The sequence below is a fragment of the Puntigrus tetrazona genome, unplaced genomic scaffold (genome assembly GCF_018831695.1).
Source record: "Puntigrus tetrazona isolate hp1 unplaced genomic scaffold, ASM1883169v1 S000000846, whole genome shotgun sequence".
NCBI lineage: Eukaryota > Metazoa > Chordata > Actinopteri > Cypriniformes > Cyprinidae > Puntigrus > Puntigrus tetrazona.
The window spans coordinates 1,002,245-1,020,000 of NW_025048446.1; the positions used below are offsets into that span (position 1 = coordinate 1,002,245).

The 17,756-nt window shown below is 38.1% G+C and overlaps 2 protein-coding genes across 4 annotated transcripts in view; both read left to right on the top strand.

The window, feature by feature from the left end:
• gna11b (guanine nucleotide binding protein (G protein), alpha 11b (Gq class)) overlaps positions 1 to 5,177 on the top strand; it is a 32,849-nt gene extending 27,672 nt beyond the window's left edge. For both annotated transcript variants that reach the window (XM_043233517.1, XM_043233518.1), the window contains exon 7: positions 76 to 5,177. In XM_043233517.1, the coding sequence (XP_043089452.1) occupies positions 76 to 266 (191 nt within the window). In that variant the 3' untranslated portion in view covers positions 267 to 5,177. The remainder of the gene's footprint in view (positions 1 to 75) is intronic.
• A 728-nt stretch (positions 5,178 to 5,905) lies between these two features.
• Positions 5,906 to 17,756, top strand: part of chico — a 14,732-nt gene continuing 2,881 nt past the window's right edge. For both annotated transcript variants that reach the window (XM_043233522.1, XM_043233523.1), the window contains exons 1-6: positions 5,906 to 6,510; positions 12,759 to 12,856; positions 15,272 to 15,335; positions 16,653 to 16,697; positions 17,073 to 17,145; positions 17,389 to 17,468. In XM_043233522.1, coding sequence (XP_043089457.1) covers positions 6,484 to 6,510; positions 12,759 to 12,856; positions 15,272 to 15,335; positions 16,653 to 16,697; positions 17,073 to 17,145; positions 17,389 to 17,468 — 387 coding nt within the window. In that variant the 5' untranslated portion in view covers positions 5,906 to 6,483. The remainder of the gene's footprint in view (positions 6,511 to 12,758; positions 12,857 to 15,271; positions 15,336 to 16,652; positions 16,698 to 17,072; positions 17,146 to 17,388; positions 17,469 to 17,756) is intronic.

Below are 17,756 nucleotides of genomic sequence, written 5' to 3' on the forward strand. Positions count from 1 at the left end.
ACATGTGATTCATGTTGGAGGTGGATGGTTTCAGTTCTCCCAAAGTTTAACTCCATTTGCACATTGTTTTTGTAGGGCCCCAAAGGGACGCCCAGGCCGCACGAGAGTTCATCCTGAAGATGTTTGTGGATCTGAACCCCGACAGTGACAAGATCATCTACTCGCATTTCACCTGCGCCACCGACACGGAGAACATCCGCTTTGTGTTCGCGGCGGTGAAAGACACCATCCTGCAGCTAAACCTGAAGGAATACAACCTGGTGTGAGACGTGCGACAAGCCCGACACATGAATCAGCATCGAACAGGCACCCACAGAGCGTGCGCACACCTATGTCCACACACCCCACACACACACACACACACACACACACACGCATCATGTACACTATAAGAAACATGGTTCTTTTGATTTCTCTTTCCCGGCTTCCAGAGTTTTTCTCTTTCTGTCCAGCGGAATCGTAACGGGCCTGTCCTGCTCGTCGTTAGTTTTGTTTTTTATTTGTTTGCCAAAGTCTGTCCGCTCATCCCCAGCAGCTCTCGTCAAAGGCCTCTTTCCCTTTTATCAAATTTGACCACCGACGTTAAGCGGCTCGGATTTGACAAAGGGCGTTAGACTCGCGTTCATGGGAATGTCCGATCGGCGAAGCTACGACGAGAACGATCTGCGATACGCTGGCCTGAAAAAATGGAAGCGACGTTCCTTCCCCTTTCCCGTACTGTCGCTCGCTCTTAATCTGCTCCGAGCGTTTCTCGGGAATCCTGCCTGGATGAACGGAAAAACGTGGTTTTCGCAGCCCTGCAAAAAGACAAAAAAATAAAAATAAAATCACAATATATTTACATACTTGTACATGGACACATGGACTAGTGCTGTGGTGCCGGAAGTTCCGAAACGGATCCTTCTAGAATTCCGAAGATTCCGGCGGATTCTGTAATCCAGTGGGTTCCACTGATGGTGTGGAGAACCTTTCACTCGCGGAGATGATTCTCTTTTTGACGAGGCTAGTCTTCAACTTGCATCGATGAATGTAAACTTCACGTGAGAGCATCGCAAATGCAAATGCAAAAAAAAAAAAAAAAAAAAAAACGGCGTCAAAAAAAATCCTAAAAAATACAAAAAAAAAACAGATAATGAACGAAAATAGTGTAAGAATGCCTATATAAGCGAAACGATACAAAGCACGCAAGGGAGAGATGAAACTTATTAAATCTGTGTATATTGCTGAGATGATCATTTTAAAAACTTTTTAATGATAAGTAACTATAGCTACTTCTACTGCTATCGAATATAAAGTAAATTATAACAGCAGTCGAATTATTGATGGGTAAGAGACAACGTTAAGGATTTTTAAATGTGCGCAAAACAGGATTACACATTTCCGATAGGTATTGTTCTGCAGATTTCCACATTTAACGTTGAAAATGATTGCATTGCTTCCCCCCCCTTCGTGGTTACGTTTTATCCTCCTTCCTGGTTTTCGTTTTAATTTCGCAATCTAAAAGAAATAGTTTCAGAGTGCGCGATTTATCTTTCTCCGCTCATGAACAGATACTTTATTAATTCACGATCCAGGCCGTCGTTGTCTAGCGGCACGGGTGCTCGCGATCCATTATTTGTTTACGCAGTTCGTTTTTAATTGTCACGACGTAACTTTTTTTCGGTCGACGATTTCTAGAATTTCGCTCGATTTCCGGTGGGGTCGCGGGGAGGACGGGGTCGGCGGCGGGGGACGGGAAAGCATTTATGCGCTGAAGTTAATTGATTGTGTATATTTATATTTGTAAATACGTATACACATTATTGCTTATGTACAAAACGTCTGTGGTACACTATCTTTGGCAAAAAAAAGAAAAAAAATCACTTTTTCGTAATTGTGTACGGTTCTGTTGGTTTTCTTATGAATTACAATATTATTGATACTGTGATTCTTTGTTTTGATTTTTCTTTTTTGGTCACTATGAATACGTCAAATGATAGACGCGTAGCTTACGGTAACGTGCGGAGGACGGACGTGATGAGCAATAGTCTAGAGCAGACTTTGGAGGGAAAAAAAAAAATCGGAAACTTCGGAGACGGATAGGGATACAGCCTCCTCCGTGGTGTGAATGTTATATAACATAAAAAATAAAAATATGATTTTTAAGTAAAAAAGACATTAATTAAATAAAGGACGTTTTATTTATATAATTTATGGACCAGATCTGAAGTTGTTGATAATTTGAATGCTATTGTTTTCTCTTTCCTATTTGAAGCACTCCCATGTTATGAGACAGAAATAGGAGACTAGTGTCTGTACTGCTGTATAAACCTCCGTTATGGATAAAATTATCAGCTTTTTTTTTTTTTTTCTCTTTCTCTATTTTAATTTTCCCCCCAAACACACGATATATCGTACTACAAATATTTTCCCTAACCACACTTTTCACTTTTTTTTTTTTTTTTTGTAATTATTGTTGAAATTTCCAAGTGACGTTTAGGTGAAGTGCTTAAAAACAAACATAGGAAATGTACCATATGAAAATAGACAGCTTTTTATCTGTTATTGAAGATCTGTTTGGTCGACGCTTACGAGTAGCGACTTTTTCTTTCGATTTTTTTTTTCTTTATCGATTCACAGCTCGTTTCCTTCATTGTGTACGTGATGCACAGATAGAGAGAAAAAAAAAAGTGTTCTACGGTTCTTTTGCAGTCGATATTTTATACAGGTGATGTTTCATTCATTTTCATCAAGGGCTACGAAAAACGCGCCACATGAAAACCAGAAACGATCGTTCACGGCTCTGAGCGTGATTCGGTTCCCGGGGAGAAACGGCGTCAGAAATGCGCCCCTTCCGCCGAACGCTCACGCATTAATCGTTATTTTATCACTTTTGCCGTCGTGCGTCGGGGTTCGGCGCTCGCCGCGGTCATCGAACTCCCGAACGCTTTCGCGGTGGATGTAAAACCTGACGTGTTATTTGTAAACCGAACCCTTATCATTCAGTGTTTAAGTGGGGTTTGGAAAATCCCGCCATTTAGTAAACGAAGTATTCGAAGAAACCGATGACGCCAACCGAGCACTAAATCTTCTGAAATGCCATCTTTTTGATGTACATCTCGCTCTCTGAAGCGTTCGAGTGAAACTTGGTGACTGTGGAGTTGATGTCTGCTCACTATGAAAACGTCTTGCTTCGTTTTATCAAGCCGTCGATTGTAAGACCAGAAGGGGGGGAGCGTTATTCGCCGCAGCTTAATTCTTATTAATGCACTTTTTGTTTTTTGTTTTCCGTGCCACGAGGCAGATGCTTCCAGCTGCAGGCCGACTATTCGAGCTACGCATATCTATAAATGTGCCAGTCCCAGAAGTCCCGTATTCGACGTTCCCTCGAGAACCTCTACCTCTGTGAACCGTGAGACTTCTTTTGTTTTTTCGGGCATTTTAGGATCGGTGGTCATGCGACGAGCACGCTTTTTAGTCCGTGGGGGCGCGGTCGGTGAGGTTTGAAGGCCAAACCTTGTTCGTTTGTTAGATCTCGCCAACGAGAACGGCAAAAACCAACCTTTCTCAGGCCAAAACGATCTTCCTAAAAGGTCCGCCGTGTGGTACGTTAAAAATAGCGCCTATCCCGTGGCATCCGTTTTCGGTTTTGCAGCAGATAAGTGAATAGACATATCAGTTATAAAGGCTTTGGCTGTTCCGGGTGACGGTTTAGTTACAATTTAGGCTAGAAAATACCGTATTTAAATGCATAAATGCTTGACCAAAGCATTGTTGATAATCTTCGGCACTCAAGAGGGCGCTAGAGTTTCCTTCAAATGTCTGTGCCATTACACCGGATGTTATTATTGCAGAAAAAGAAGATTGGCTATGGATGTTGCCAATGTCACCGTGTTCACTTTCGACTCGGAAAAAAATCAATCGTACGCGTTCCTATCTTTCTCTAGCGCGCATAAAAGAAGTCTCCGGGAGCGTAAAATGAGGCCGCTCGCCTTTTCGAGTTCTGTGTTTGATTTCTCCTGGTGGTTGCGATTCAGCTCGATGACTCTTTGCACTTGTGAGACTCTCTTGGTGAGACGTAAGCTTATTGACATGGAGTCAGATTTGCCAGGCCACTGCGGAGCGAGACGATTGATACGTTTACTGGTACGGTTTTGGCGCATCTGTGCGGTCCAATGGCTGACGTCCTGACCCGATGAAAGAGTCTTTAAAATGTGATTTTCTGTTTTTCACCCCATGTACTTTCGTTGCAGTGCATTGCCTGAAAGCTGTTCTGTCCAGGACCACTTGATCATGTACATTTTTTTTTTTTTTTTCTCATTCTTTCTCTGCTTCTTTGTACCCTTTTATTTTGTAATTATACCAAATGTAAATGTTGTATAATATTGTGCGTGCCAATCCCCTTCTCTGAGACTGACTCATAACAAGTGCCAATTGTTGTCCAAATCACATGCGGACTGTGAAATTAGACGCGGTCCCCTTTTAAAAATGAGTAAAACACTAAAGAAGAGAGTAAATGGATTTACTTTGTATTTAAGTTAGAAGATAAACTGCTGTTTTTCTCTTTTTTTTTTTTTTTTTTTTTTTTTAAAGGAATTGTAATTATTAAAGCATGTGTTCTTTGTCCAGGTGGGAGTTGTGGGCTCAGACAAACATTGAAATCCTCGAGACGAGGAGACGTAGTGGAAATTTATTTTACAACATTCTCGCCATATTTTATCGTTGTTTTTATTTGTATTCGTTTCATTTCAACCACTGTTGCCTGAACCTCATTCAAACATGGAAATGATTTTCATAACCGCCTTCTAAAAAAAAAAAAACAAAAACAAAAATTATAAAGTATCTGTTTTAAATTTAAATAAATTTGTTCCTATACTTGCTGATGGTCTTGTAGCTTGTGTTCTTTGCGGTCCCTGAAGTGCTGAAGTGTTACCGATTTAGAATGTTAAGTCATATAGAATGAAAGTAATAGAATTTCTCATGCACTTTATTTTAAATGGGTTGCCGAATGTTTTTCTTTTTTTCTTCAGAAAGGGCCACAGAGAAATTGTATATAGGGTAAATATCTAAATCTTTTTAGCTATTTTTAAAAATGTATTACATTATATTATTCCAAGGATGTCGTCTTTAACGTACAACTGTAATATCTCCTCCACTGGAGGCATAAATAAATAAAATGTTCAATACTTTAGAAACGCTCCCATGGGTGCAGTTGCTGTTATTGCAGGTTGGAGTCGCTGTACGCTTAGCAGGAACAAAAGCAGCGCGATTCCAACACCTTCCACCGAGAGAACACACTTCCGGCCACTGTCATTTCATCCATTTGACATCTTAAAATGGGCCTCCTGAGCGCCACCTTAAATCCCGCATGTACCAAGGTACGAATCCTACTACGATAAAGGGTTGTCTCATGAATATTAATGACGCAACGTGGCGTTCGCTCGGTACGCCGGTCTTATTGGCCGCAAGGCAAACGCATCTAATTATTTCTACCTTTCAACAATAACGGGTTTTATCAGAATTACTTGGCTGTAGATATATAAAAAGGTCATTGATAAATACAAACTGGTAGATTTCCCTAATTACACCTTCCTAAAATAAATGGTAATAATATTAATACTAGTATGCCATTACCTACACATTTACTCTAAAATAAATTAATTTTGGCATGTTAAGTAGGTATCAACAATATACGAAAATATGTGTTTCAGTCACTAACGAAGTGCAAAATAAAATAAAAAAATAAATGAAGCCAAAAATGTTTCGCAAATTAAAAAAAAAAACAGATTATCGGAGACGCACGAGCGAGGCAGACAACCGATTGAATATTAATTAGGTGACGTAAACATGCGCTCCCGGAAGGTTGCCAGGCAACGCGCGCACGGCGTAATTAATATTCATGAGGAAATCCTTTCCCGTAGTAGAATCCGTAATTTGGCGTCTTGCATCACATGAGAGCGTCCATACGAGTCCTGAAGCGGCGGAAGAGGCATGATTTTCCAAGCCCAGGCTGCTCTTTCACCGCCTTTAACCAGACAGACGCAAGGCTAGCGAACACACGGCCGCATTTAGACGATTTCCCCCCCGTTTTGACGCGCGTTTTGCAAATCCCCTGCGTCGCAAACTTATCTATTAGCTTTAGCCGCGTAGCTTGCGTTTGGAAATTGGACAAGTATGATCAGCCCGGCTGTGGATTAATCGGCCTGTTTCGACAGAAGATTCGTTTTTCTCCGGTGAAACCGCAATGTCGCATACCGTAGCAGAGCTAGCCTGCTCTTTTCGTTATTCCAAAAGCAGAGCCGTCTGAAGTCGATGTAGGTTTGCAAAGCCGAACAAAAATCCAGGGAAACTGGAGATCGCGGCCAGGAAATCTGTTCAGGAGAGCAGACTATAGCCTTCAAACTCATCGGTTTAGACCAAATCGAGGCCGAACAAAGAGGACACCCATCCAAAGCCTTCTCGTTTCATCTTCAGAGAGAGAATAAAGCACAAAAACAGGCTGATATGATGTTTCCACAAGCCAGGCACTCGGTAAGCGTTCTCCTGATTGTCACAGAGCAGGTGTTGTGGACGTCGTATCGCTTGATGTATTTTACGGATAATGCCAACGCAAAAGTAGCCCTTTTTTTAATACATCTTTATTCATTTGTGGATGTGAGCCCTCAAAATACCAAGCAGAGTGGCAGTGCCAGGTATCCGGAAAGGGTACGGTGTGAAAAACTACCCTAAAACACGTGCGATGGCACTGGAAACCATTGTTTTCGGATATATCCCATTACAAAAATGAACTTTCCAGTAGCATGCTACAGTGAAGGTATCAGATGCACCTTACCTTTCATATAGGAAATTCATCCTTTTGTTGTATTTTTAAAATATTTTAACATGCTATTTTGAATATGCTAATGACTAAGTGGCATAAAATGATCATTTGTATGGTGGTATTGCCATTATTACTGGTCCAATATTTTTTTTTTTAAGTGGTCTTCATGAGTCATCATGTCAAATAACCAATAATAACGTGATTTTTGTGTGAGTGTTAATGATGATAATTGTGTTTGCATGTGTGTTTGTGTTTTTTGTTAAAAATGCATGAACACTAATACTGAAAGACATGCATGAAGCGTTATTTGAATGAGCTTCAGAGGGCATCGCTTTACTAATATTTATGTGGTGTGGTGTTATTAATTCCAGGCGCATATGTAAATTTTTGCAAGGTTTTGCATCTACATTTGCATCAAAGTCGACCTCAGAGACGCATTAGAAGACGCTGTTTGTATGTTAATTAATTTTGCTTTGCCATTTCATTGCATTTTCCTCTTACTGCGTTTATTTCTTGTTCCCCGGCAGCTTTATTTCAGAGATTTGGTCTTGGTGATTGGGATGTCAGGTCCGCAGGTAGCACGTCTAAGTGAGTGTTTCTGGTTCAGGTAGAGTCAGAGATGTTTGTTTGCACACCAGTTGCCTGGTTCGCTCCCTGTAGAGGCATAATTGTGTCGTTTCCATGAATTGTTCCCGTGCACACAGTGGGCAGCCCGTGTTAATGAGTCCCCAGTCATTATTTTGTTTGCACTCAAGCCTAATTGCCTTTCCCCCCGTGCACACAGACCTATGTGAACGCACAAACATGCGAACGCTAAATGAAAACCTCACGAGTGGGTGGATTTGGGGGGTTTCTTTTAATTGAGGCCTTTTTGCTATCCGGAGAGATTCGGGGGAACCTTTCGGGCTTCGGCTAGCTTGGGATTCGTGTTGAGGAACTTCTCAAAACCTTGGCCTGAAATTTTACATTTTAATCATTTTTCTTTCGTCATTTGAAACTAGTCCCAATAAAATCAAACAAGAATGCCATTAAATAAGATCCCATTGTATTATTAATTATTTGCCTTATCTGTTTTATTTATTCAAAAGAATATATTTTTTAATTAAAAATGTACAACCATTTTTGCAATTTGTTGATTTTGTATATATGCTATACAAATAAATACTATATTATATAAATTTAAATTTGTATATTTCAAACTCTACATATTATATAGAATGTTACAATTAACATACACTATTAACATATTTAAATTATTATATATATATATATATATATATATATATATATATATATATATATATTATGATTATATATAATGAAGCATACATAAATATGGTAAAGCATCACAATCTACATGCAATATTCATATATAATAAATATATTCTTTTTTTTTTTGTAATTTCAGTTTATTTACTTCGGAGACAAGCTTGGTTTAATCTTGTTAAGATGAAAGCATGACAGTAATATTTCTTTAGCATAGGTTTTTGTCGTTGTTGCAGAGGCTCTAGCGTCTTAAAACAACAGATTAGTACCTCAGCAGTGAAAAACGAGCACGTTACAGCCGGTAATTCGACACGTCTTACCGCCGCTGATGAATTCTTAAGCACACTGACCAAACTTTGATTTTAAACCTCTGAGATTTCAGTGGGAATCCGCCGGAGATTAACCGCGGGATCCCAAATCTTGGATTAGAAGTTCTAGCCGACTGCTCCGTTTAATCCCAGCCTCAAAGATTTACTGTGTTCTCTGGAATTCCGCATCTTCGGGATCAGTTTGACTTATCGAACCTCTAAAGTTACTTAAAAACAGACTTTTGGTCGATAGATTTAATAACTCGTGGGATAAATCCTTCACGGGATATTTTTCTGCAAACAGCAGCTCACGGTTAGCACTAGTTATGAGAACGAAAAACATGGCGTGTTCACGAAACTATTACTCATAATCCAATTGTTGGTCCTTTTCGGCTTGTTTGTGGTCATCGGTTAGACCCAGTGGATTATGGGTAGGGATTACTGCTTCAGATGGGTTTGGTGACCATAAGCAGCTCTTCATCAGATTGCGTTGACCATCCTCATCCTCTCTCCTTCTGAACTCTTCAACTCGGTGGAGATGATGGACAAAACCAGACTCCATTTCTCTGAATTCAGCAGCCGTCTTTTTCATAGTATCTACAAAATGGTGGTTCAAATTAGCCCTGTGCTAAAGTGAAGTGCTTAGTGTTAAGAGTTTGAATTTTACGCAGATTTTTGGTGCCATAAAGAACCTTTTAGAACCATCTTAACGTTCACAACGAACCTTTTGTACTGCTTTTGTAGCACTTTAGAAATTAATCTACGTGCCGGAAATCAAGAGAAGAACCCGTAACGAATCATCGAGAGCTTCAGAAGTATCCGAAGAACCTATATAACGTCACATGGTTGTTCGAATATCCGTCATTCTTAGTGTGATGATTCATTCAGATTCTCCGAAGCGCTGATTGTAGGTCGGTCGTCAGCTTCTGGGAAACTGGATGCGAGCGATTCGTCTTTCAGCTTGTTCCTGTGATGTTATAAATGAGCCGTAAGAGATGGCATTGATTCTTTTCTCAACTCGTGTTACGATTTCGCAGCGTGATTGTTACATTTCACTTCAGAATAGAGAGTTGCTCTTTAGCGGTCCTAATTATTGCAATCGTAGCTTAAAAATATTTTTTTATTGCTAATAAACTTTTTTTATAATTCTAATATTTCAATTAAGATATAATATATATATATATATATATATATATATATATATATATATATATATATGATAATTTTAGAATTGTATTATTTTAATTTTATTAAATATTGTAGTTACATCATTTAATTTTAGATAATTCGCTTATTAAAAACAAATAGAAAGCAATACAATATTGCATAATTACATAATTTTAAATACATAAATTTATTAATCATTCATATTTAAAATAAAAATAATATATGATTCTTTCTGGAACATTTTATTTATTTACCATTTTTACAATTTAATAAAAAATAGATACATTTAAAACATTTCACCCTGTATTGGCAATGCTGTGACATTTTGTTTTTGTACACAAAGCAACATCTAAACTTTCTTTTCAAATTGAATCTATTAGTATGAGACTCCTTTAGACAAACACGCGCACACACACACACACACACATACACACACACACACAGGCACAGCAGTCTGGGTTCATTATGTGTGTATTGTGTTGTGAGGGTGGACAGGGGTCTGGTAGACATTATTAAGGACAACTGAATTAACAAGACCCCCCTCTCACTACAACACCCCCAACAGAGAGAGAGGTTAATCCCTCTGGCGCGCACACACACACACACTTTCATATTCTCTGAAATAATCACACACACACTTTCTGCTGTTAACTGTGTGTGTGTGCAACTGCCACCACCACACCCCGCCGCCGCCGCCGCTGCTAATGTGTTTGTGAACCACTGAAAGATCAGTCATACTGCGAAAACACACACATATTTATATATATATATTTATATGCTTGCACACAGGAGATTGAGTGTAATTGTGAGACTGGTTTTGTCTGTGGCGCTCAGCTCCCCCCAAACATCTCACTTCCTGTCCTACAACACACACACACACGCACGCACACACACCAGCCACAATTTCGGAGACAAAAAAAGCAGATAAGAGCCTGAGGGCTGTAAGTGTGTGTGTGTGTGTGTGTGTGTGCAGCAGATGTCTGGGTCACTCAGGCCAAAGTCCCTCATTAGCATCACAAAGGGGGCAACAGCAGAGCCTTTAGCCCCGCCAGCCGCCAGAGGAGAAAAAAAAAGATTTGATTTACTTCTTTTCTTATATTCCAGTGCTATGTTTTGATTCTATTATCATTATTATTATTTTCAGTTTCAGCCTAGAGGTTTTAATTTTATTTTTATCTGTTTAAAGGAACAGTTCACCCCAAAATCAAAATGATGCCATATTTTACTACCATTAGTATTTTATACCACCTTAGGTGTATATATAGGTGTGTATTGTCTGAAGCAGATCGTTATAAGCTGCTGCATCATGTGTGTTTAATTTGCTGAACGAGTACAACAAAAGTGAGGCTTGCTTGGGTAAAACCAAGTCTCCTAGTCAGCATTATTGTTGTTTAGTCTGCAAGAAGTCTCGGATCTTGTGCACGGTGCACACTAGCGGCAGATTTTCTTCAAGCAGAAGGAAGCAAGGGATTGTGAAAACGAAATAAAGCGTCTCGTTATTCTTATTTGAATTATTCTGTGCTATTTAGTGTAAAAACGTGTTGTGTAGAACACAGCAGAAGACAACGAGTCTTGAAGTACGCGCAGGATGATGATGACGACCTTCTGTCGTGAAGCGTGTGGTCTTCTGACCGGGGTTTAGTGTCACTAATGTCATGCCAATAAAGCGCGGTGATACTGAGGGGGATGCTGGAGGAGGGGAAACGGTCACAGGTGATGCTGCTGGTTCTCCTCCTCTAATTGATTTCTAATAGCAGGAAGAGACTAGAGGGATTTACCCAAACACACATCTCTCCTGCCCCTGGAGACGCTATCATCTTCTGGAGAGATGATATGTGAGGGAGGAGAAACTTTTAAGACCTTTTGAATGCGTTTTCATCAAACGGATAGTTCTGCTTACGAAGATATTGTAAAATGATAAACATGCATATTTATTCAGTTCTGCAGCAAGGCACCGAGTATACACTTTAATAATATATTCATATTTAATACAGTTTAATAAAAAAAGAATAATAATAGCAATAATATTAACTTTTGTTATATTATACGCTGGGGGTTCAACATTTCGAATGAAATAAATAAAATAAATACATTCATTTCAATAGAAATCAAATAGGAAAGGTAGGACAGGAGAGAAGAGAAGTGGGGCTTATTGCATGTTACGTTTACAGAGCTCTATAATATTTAGGCATGTTTACGCTTTTAAATGTAACATTAACATTAATTTTATCCAAAGCAATTTTCCATGTGCATTTTCCCATTTAAATGTAAAATGTTTCGCTTTAGAGTTTGTGTTTAGACTTTCATTTAAGTAACCAGGGTCAGATTTATTTCGTTATAATCTTATTTTTTTACATAATAAAAGTCATCATTATTATATGAAATACAATGTTTTTCCGTACAATATTAATAGTAATATTATGCGATTTAGTAAAGAAGATGATGCTTGTTATTAATTAGCTTTGTAATTGAAAATAGTGTTTTTTATCATATCCTCTCTTCTTTTTTGTATAGTAACATGAGTGAAGCGTTGAAGAAGAACAGTTTCACAAGACACATGATTCTGTGGAGTATTGTGTGTTTGTGTAAAGCAAGCGTTCCCTGCTGAGATGTTTTGCTGCGTTCCTCCTGGGGCCACACACACACACACACACACACACACACACACGCACGTTTATCCAGCCGTGTCTATGCATATCTGTTTACTTTAAAACGGCTGTTTTCCCGTGAAGCACACTGAACACAGTTGCATATCCTGTTTCTCTCTTTCTAATGTTTTCTTTCTCGTCCGGTCTTAACGTTCACAAGCCAGTGACCCCTGGTAAAGCAGGTCGGAGGTCAAAAGCCAACCGCCCTTCTTTTCTGTTTGCACGAAGCCTTAATTTGAGCCCGACCTCAGAGGCTCACCTCAATCGCCGGCTCTGTCACGGCGTTCAGAGGAACTGTCTGAGCCTGTTTGCAGTAATGAAATGTCGCTGTCATAGCTCTGATCAAAAGGATCCTTATCAGGGCTGAGGTTAGCTTTTCTACTCTGGTCAGAGTTCAGATATTGAGTCGCTTTATTTTAGGACTAAAAGCGGCTTGATAACCACAAAGAGAGAGTCCTAGCAATTGAATATATTTCGGTGCGCTAACCTGCTTCTTCCTAGGTTGTTCTAGGTTGAACTTTTAGAGGTGACGGCGAATCAAATCTCTCTTCTGTTGTCTTTGGTTTTCAGGCTTCGTCTCAATCGACACAGCCGCTCAAATTCACCACGTCTGACTCTTGTGATCGCATCAAAGATGAGTTTCAGTTCCTGCAGGCACAATATCACAGGTACAACAAGCACTTCTACACGACACTCACCAATAGAATTAGTAAAAAGTGTTTATTCAGGAAGGATGCATTGAATTGGTAAGAATCTGATCATGAAATCATAATAATGAATAATACTGTGTAATAAATACTGTGTAAAATGTTTGATATTCATAAAAGATTCCTGGAAAATGTTCAATTTTGACAAAAAATGAAACCGTTTTCCACATTATTAATAGTAATAGAAATGTGTTAACATTAATGTATTAACTAACATTAATGAACTCTGAGCAATGCATTTATTATTATTTATTCATCTTTGTTAACATTAGTTCATAACAATACAATCATTCGTTGTTAGTCGTGTTAGTTTCTAATTGCTTTATTTACTGTTTGCACTTATTAGTTGCTTATTAGCATTCATATTACTAGAATATTAGCCATTTATTAGTGCTAATTGAGCCCATATTAAAGCCTTGTTCTACATCTCTAATTCTACCCAGTACCTAAATTTAACAACTACTAACTTTTAATAAGCAGCAAATTATTTATTTTAGGAAAAGCATTAGTAAATGCTGAAATTCGCTTTAACTTGAGATCAATAAATGCTGTGGTAGTATTGCTTATTCTGTTGTTAACTAATGCTAGCTAATAAACCTTATTATAAAGTGTTACCAGAAATATTTCTTGAAGATTAGGATGATTTCTGAAGGATCGTGTGACTTTTTCGATCTAATAAATGCAGCCTAAAAGCATTCACACGCACAAAATCGGTTTAAGCGTTATTTAACGGGCCTCTGAGAAGCACAGGCAGTTTCTCTCCTCCTCACTTTCACTCTACACCCTAAAAACACCCTGCCAGCGTGAATTCCTCTCCGGGACGCTCAAACGGCGCGAACGCAGCCCCTCCCGGAAGAGCTTCCTGTCATCATCTGTCAGCACCCGAGATAAGAGCGATCGCGGAGGCCATCCGGCCATCACACATCACAGAAACCACGGACGGAGGAAGGAAGAGGGAGATGGAGAAGGATAAACAGCAGAACGTGTTGAAATCTTTCAGATCTGTCGTCGCCGCGGCGCTTCGGATTCGTTTAGGCTCCGCCGAAGATTCACTCTCAGCATCAGTAGCTCTGGTGCATGTAAAAAAAACAGCTCCACATCCCGAGTATTTCCACGAGTAATGCTAATGAAGGAGTGATTATTCTGTGGAGCTGCTTGTGATCACATAATGTGGTTATTATTATTGCTTTAGTGATTAAAGACCTCATAAAATGGTCTGACAAATGCAATTTTCTCTCCTGTGTTGATGCTAGGACGCGGGGATGGACCGATTCAAACACGACTCATTTATTTTAACCAGTCAGTCAGCTTTAGTTTACATCACAGCCGTAAAGAGTGATTTACTACTGGCTATTAGTCGGTGGCAGGTGGTGTTGGGGGAGGGATCTTCTCCTGTAGAGAGCATTTGTACACTTTTATACAAAATTTGGCCATAAAAAGGTTTCCCGGCAGAGAATGAATATCATTTTTAAATGCATAAACATTTGAAATACTCTACCGTTTTGTTTTTTTTGTATTAACTTTTAATGCTATTCAGCAAGGATATCTTAAACGCACCAAAAAGATTGTTCTTTTGAACTTTCTACTCAAGGAGTCCTGAATTTTATTAATATATCTCACCATATTCACAAAAATATGAAGAAATATGTAATATCTACATTAATAATGATATGAAAATGTTTATTGAGCAGTAAATCTGCATATTAGAATGATTTCTGGAGGATCATGTGACACTGAAGACTGGAGAATATTCAAAAATAAAACGGTTTCTTCACATTGTTATCATTCATAAGTGGTTTACTGTGTTTAGATCTGACAAATTCATCATTGGTGAGCAAAAATATTACAAAACAAATCTGGTCAGTTAATACATGATTTGATGTTAACAAATGACACCTTATTGTAAAGTGTTACTAAAAGTTTTATGTGATGGAGATTTTATTTTATAAATAGTTTTATTTATAAAATTTTTTTACAACACTCGGCCAGCCAATCACAAGACCGCAAGGCCTTCCAGACAGGAAACTGGTTGTCATGGTGATTGAATGTTGCAGAATTCTTTTTTTTTTTTTTTTTTTTTTTTTTCACACTTCTAGAGTAAAAGAGAGAGAGAAAGTGAGGTGAAGTGCATCTGACAGCCTCAATGAAGTGTGTGTGTGTGTGTGTGTGTGTGTGTGTGTGTGTGTGTGTGTGTGTGTGTGTGTGTGTGTGTCAGGGTGCAATGTAAATATTGAAGCTGTCACACACAGGAATTCATACCATGAGAACATCTCTCACTTAAAGATGCGTCATGTACTTTGTAACATATAAACACATTTATAGAGAGCGAACAGTACATCTCATGCAGTCTTGTATTTTTCTCTTGCTGTGTTTCAGTCTGAAGTTGGAATGTGATAAACTGGCGAGCGAGAAATCTGAAATGCAGCGTCATTACATAATGGTGAGTTTCAAATATTTGATCAGACCTCGTTCACAGAGCGTTTGGAAGCTGTTACCGAGAAGAGAATTAAACTTCAAAAATTCTGAGAAGAAATGTCAGAAGCATGAAATACAACCTGGCAGTTATTTTATGGTTTAGTTCTTGGGTTTGTTTTGGCTTTAGATCTTCTATAAATCTATTGTGGTTATTTGTTATTGAACGTTGTTTTCTGATTTTTGTCTGGAAGCCTGTGGGTGTCTGCAGTAAGTCATTGATCGGTTGTGTGATGGGTCGTAAGTGTGCACAGGAGTATTGACGTCTTGTTTGTCGGATCGATCTGAATGTGTCTGAGCAGGACTGCAGAGAGTTTAGCCCAAAGCAGAGCTCCTAACCATGAGCCCAAACCACAGTTAAATTGATATCTACTCCTCCACCTCTTTTTGCTTAAAGAGTGCCAGCGACGTTTTAGTATCAGTGATGTAATATTAGAATTTTAATATATTATATAATTTATTATTTAGTTCATTATTTTAAATATCAAATAATATTTTCTGGGTTTTTTAAAATCATTTTGTGTGCTTTTTTTAAATATATATATTTTTAAAAGTAATAATAGTAATATATTTTTTTCAGTTTTAAGTTTGTTTAATTCCCTTAGTAAAAAGTGCTGTATTTAAAATACACTTATTATTATTATTATTATTATTATTATTATTTATAATTATTGATATATTAACCTTTACTGACAGACTTGAAGGTTACTGATATAAAAATTATATTTAAACTTTATTTGGCATACTACTTATTACTAATATTAAGAGGAAAAATTGATGAGAATTGTATAATCCTTGAATAATACCGAATTATAGTGCATTATCCACATATTTAGTCCATTTAGCAGACTTTAAGTATACCGGTTTAGTATCTAAAAGTGCAATTGCAAGGCGTTTTATGAAGTACATAAAAATGAAAGCATTTGTAGTATACTTATAATGTATTTTAATCACATTTAAGAATATTTATTGATTTTTTTTCGGTTCATTTTAGTGCTTCAACTTAGGCAGTATTTGTAATTTTGTTTAGCTAACTTTTTTCATCCCGTGTCCGTTTTGTTGTTTAAGCTTCATTTCAGCTTTTTATTGCTTTAGTTTGTCAAATAAAGATAATCTTTGAGACATGTCTCTTCTTACATGTCAATCTTTATATGTGAAGCTGTCAAATATATTGTAAAAATATTGTGAAATACTACAGTTTTGCAGCTGAGTTTATTTATTCACTTATTTATTTTCCCTGAGATGGCAAAGCTGAATGTTTGATCTTGTGTTTCTCTGTCTGCAGTATTACGAGATGTCGTACGGACTCAACATCGAGATGCACAAACAGGTGAGAATCTGAATATTGTGTCAGAATCAGCACAAATCTGGCTGGAAGCGTGGGGGAAAGTTCATGTATTATTATATTTTTAAAACACAGGGGGAAAAAAAGTCATAAATAAATATGGCAGGAGGACATGTAAACCCGTGTTTGTGCAAAATCTGCAGTTTCCTTTAAACCACAGGCTTACTTGTATGCTTTGAACGCATGCAGCGCCCCAGATTCAGTCGCGTCTCTCGTCAGACGCGGGCGGTCAGCATACATTATCATGACTGACTGTGTTGTTCATGTGCTTTTGTGCAACATCAGCAGCCCGTAAGCGCATCCCCAGCTACCTTATTAATGGAAGTAAACCCCTGAGATGTGCTTGTGTTCCGTCCGCAGGCGGAGATCGTGAAGAGATTGAATGGAATCTGTGCTCAGGTGTTGCCTTACCTGTCTCAAGAGGTCAGACTGTGTGATTTATTTATGACACGCTCTCTGTAATGACCCTCATCCTCATCAGTGACATAAATGTGCCCTTGGTTTGGGTCATAGTTTGCTTTTATGGACTGAAGAGGGCTTTGTTGTTGTTGTTGTTGTTGTTGTTGTTGTTGTGTGTGTGTGTGTGTGTGTGTGTGTTTTTATGCTGTGCAGGTTTTACCTGAGAGAGAAATGTCACTCCTCCTGTGATGTGTGTGTGTGTGTGTCACACGTTCAGCATTGTGTAGGTCCTGGAAGATTATTGAGAGAGCTAATAAAACAGGTATCTTTCCTCCTGAGATGAACTCAATTATTCGGGTATAGGAATTTTATTTACATATATTATTTCAGTGTTATTGTGTAGGACTGGAAGATTAGTAATAGAGAGCTAATAAATCACTATTTCTATATCTTTATCTCTGTATAGATACAGATAAATCTGCATATATATATTTTAAATGTTTTATACAATCATTAAAGCTGTTTTTTTTTTTTTTTTTTTTTTACACTATCAAAAAATTATAAATCTCTCATATTTGGTATATAGAAATGGGTATGAATACGTCAGGAGATTTTAAATGTTTTATGCAAGAATTTAAAAGTAAA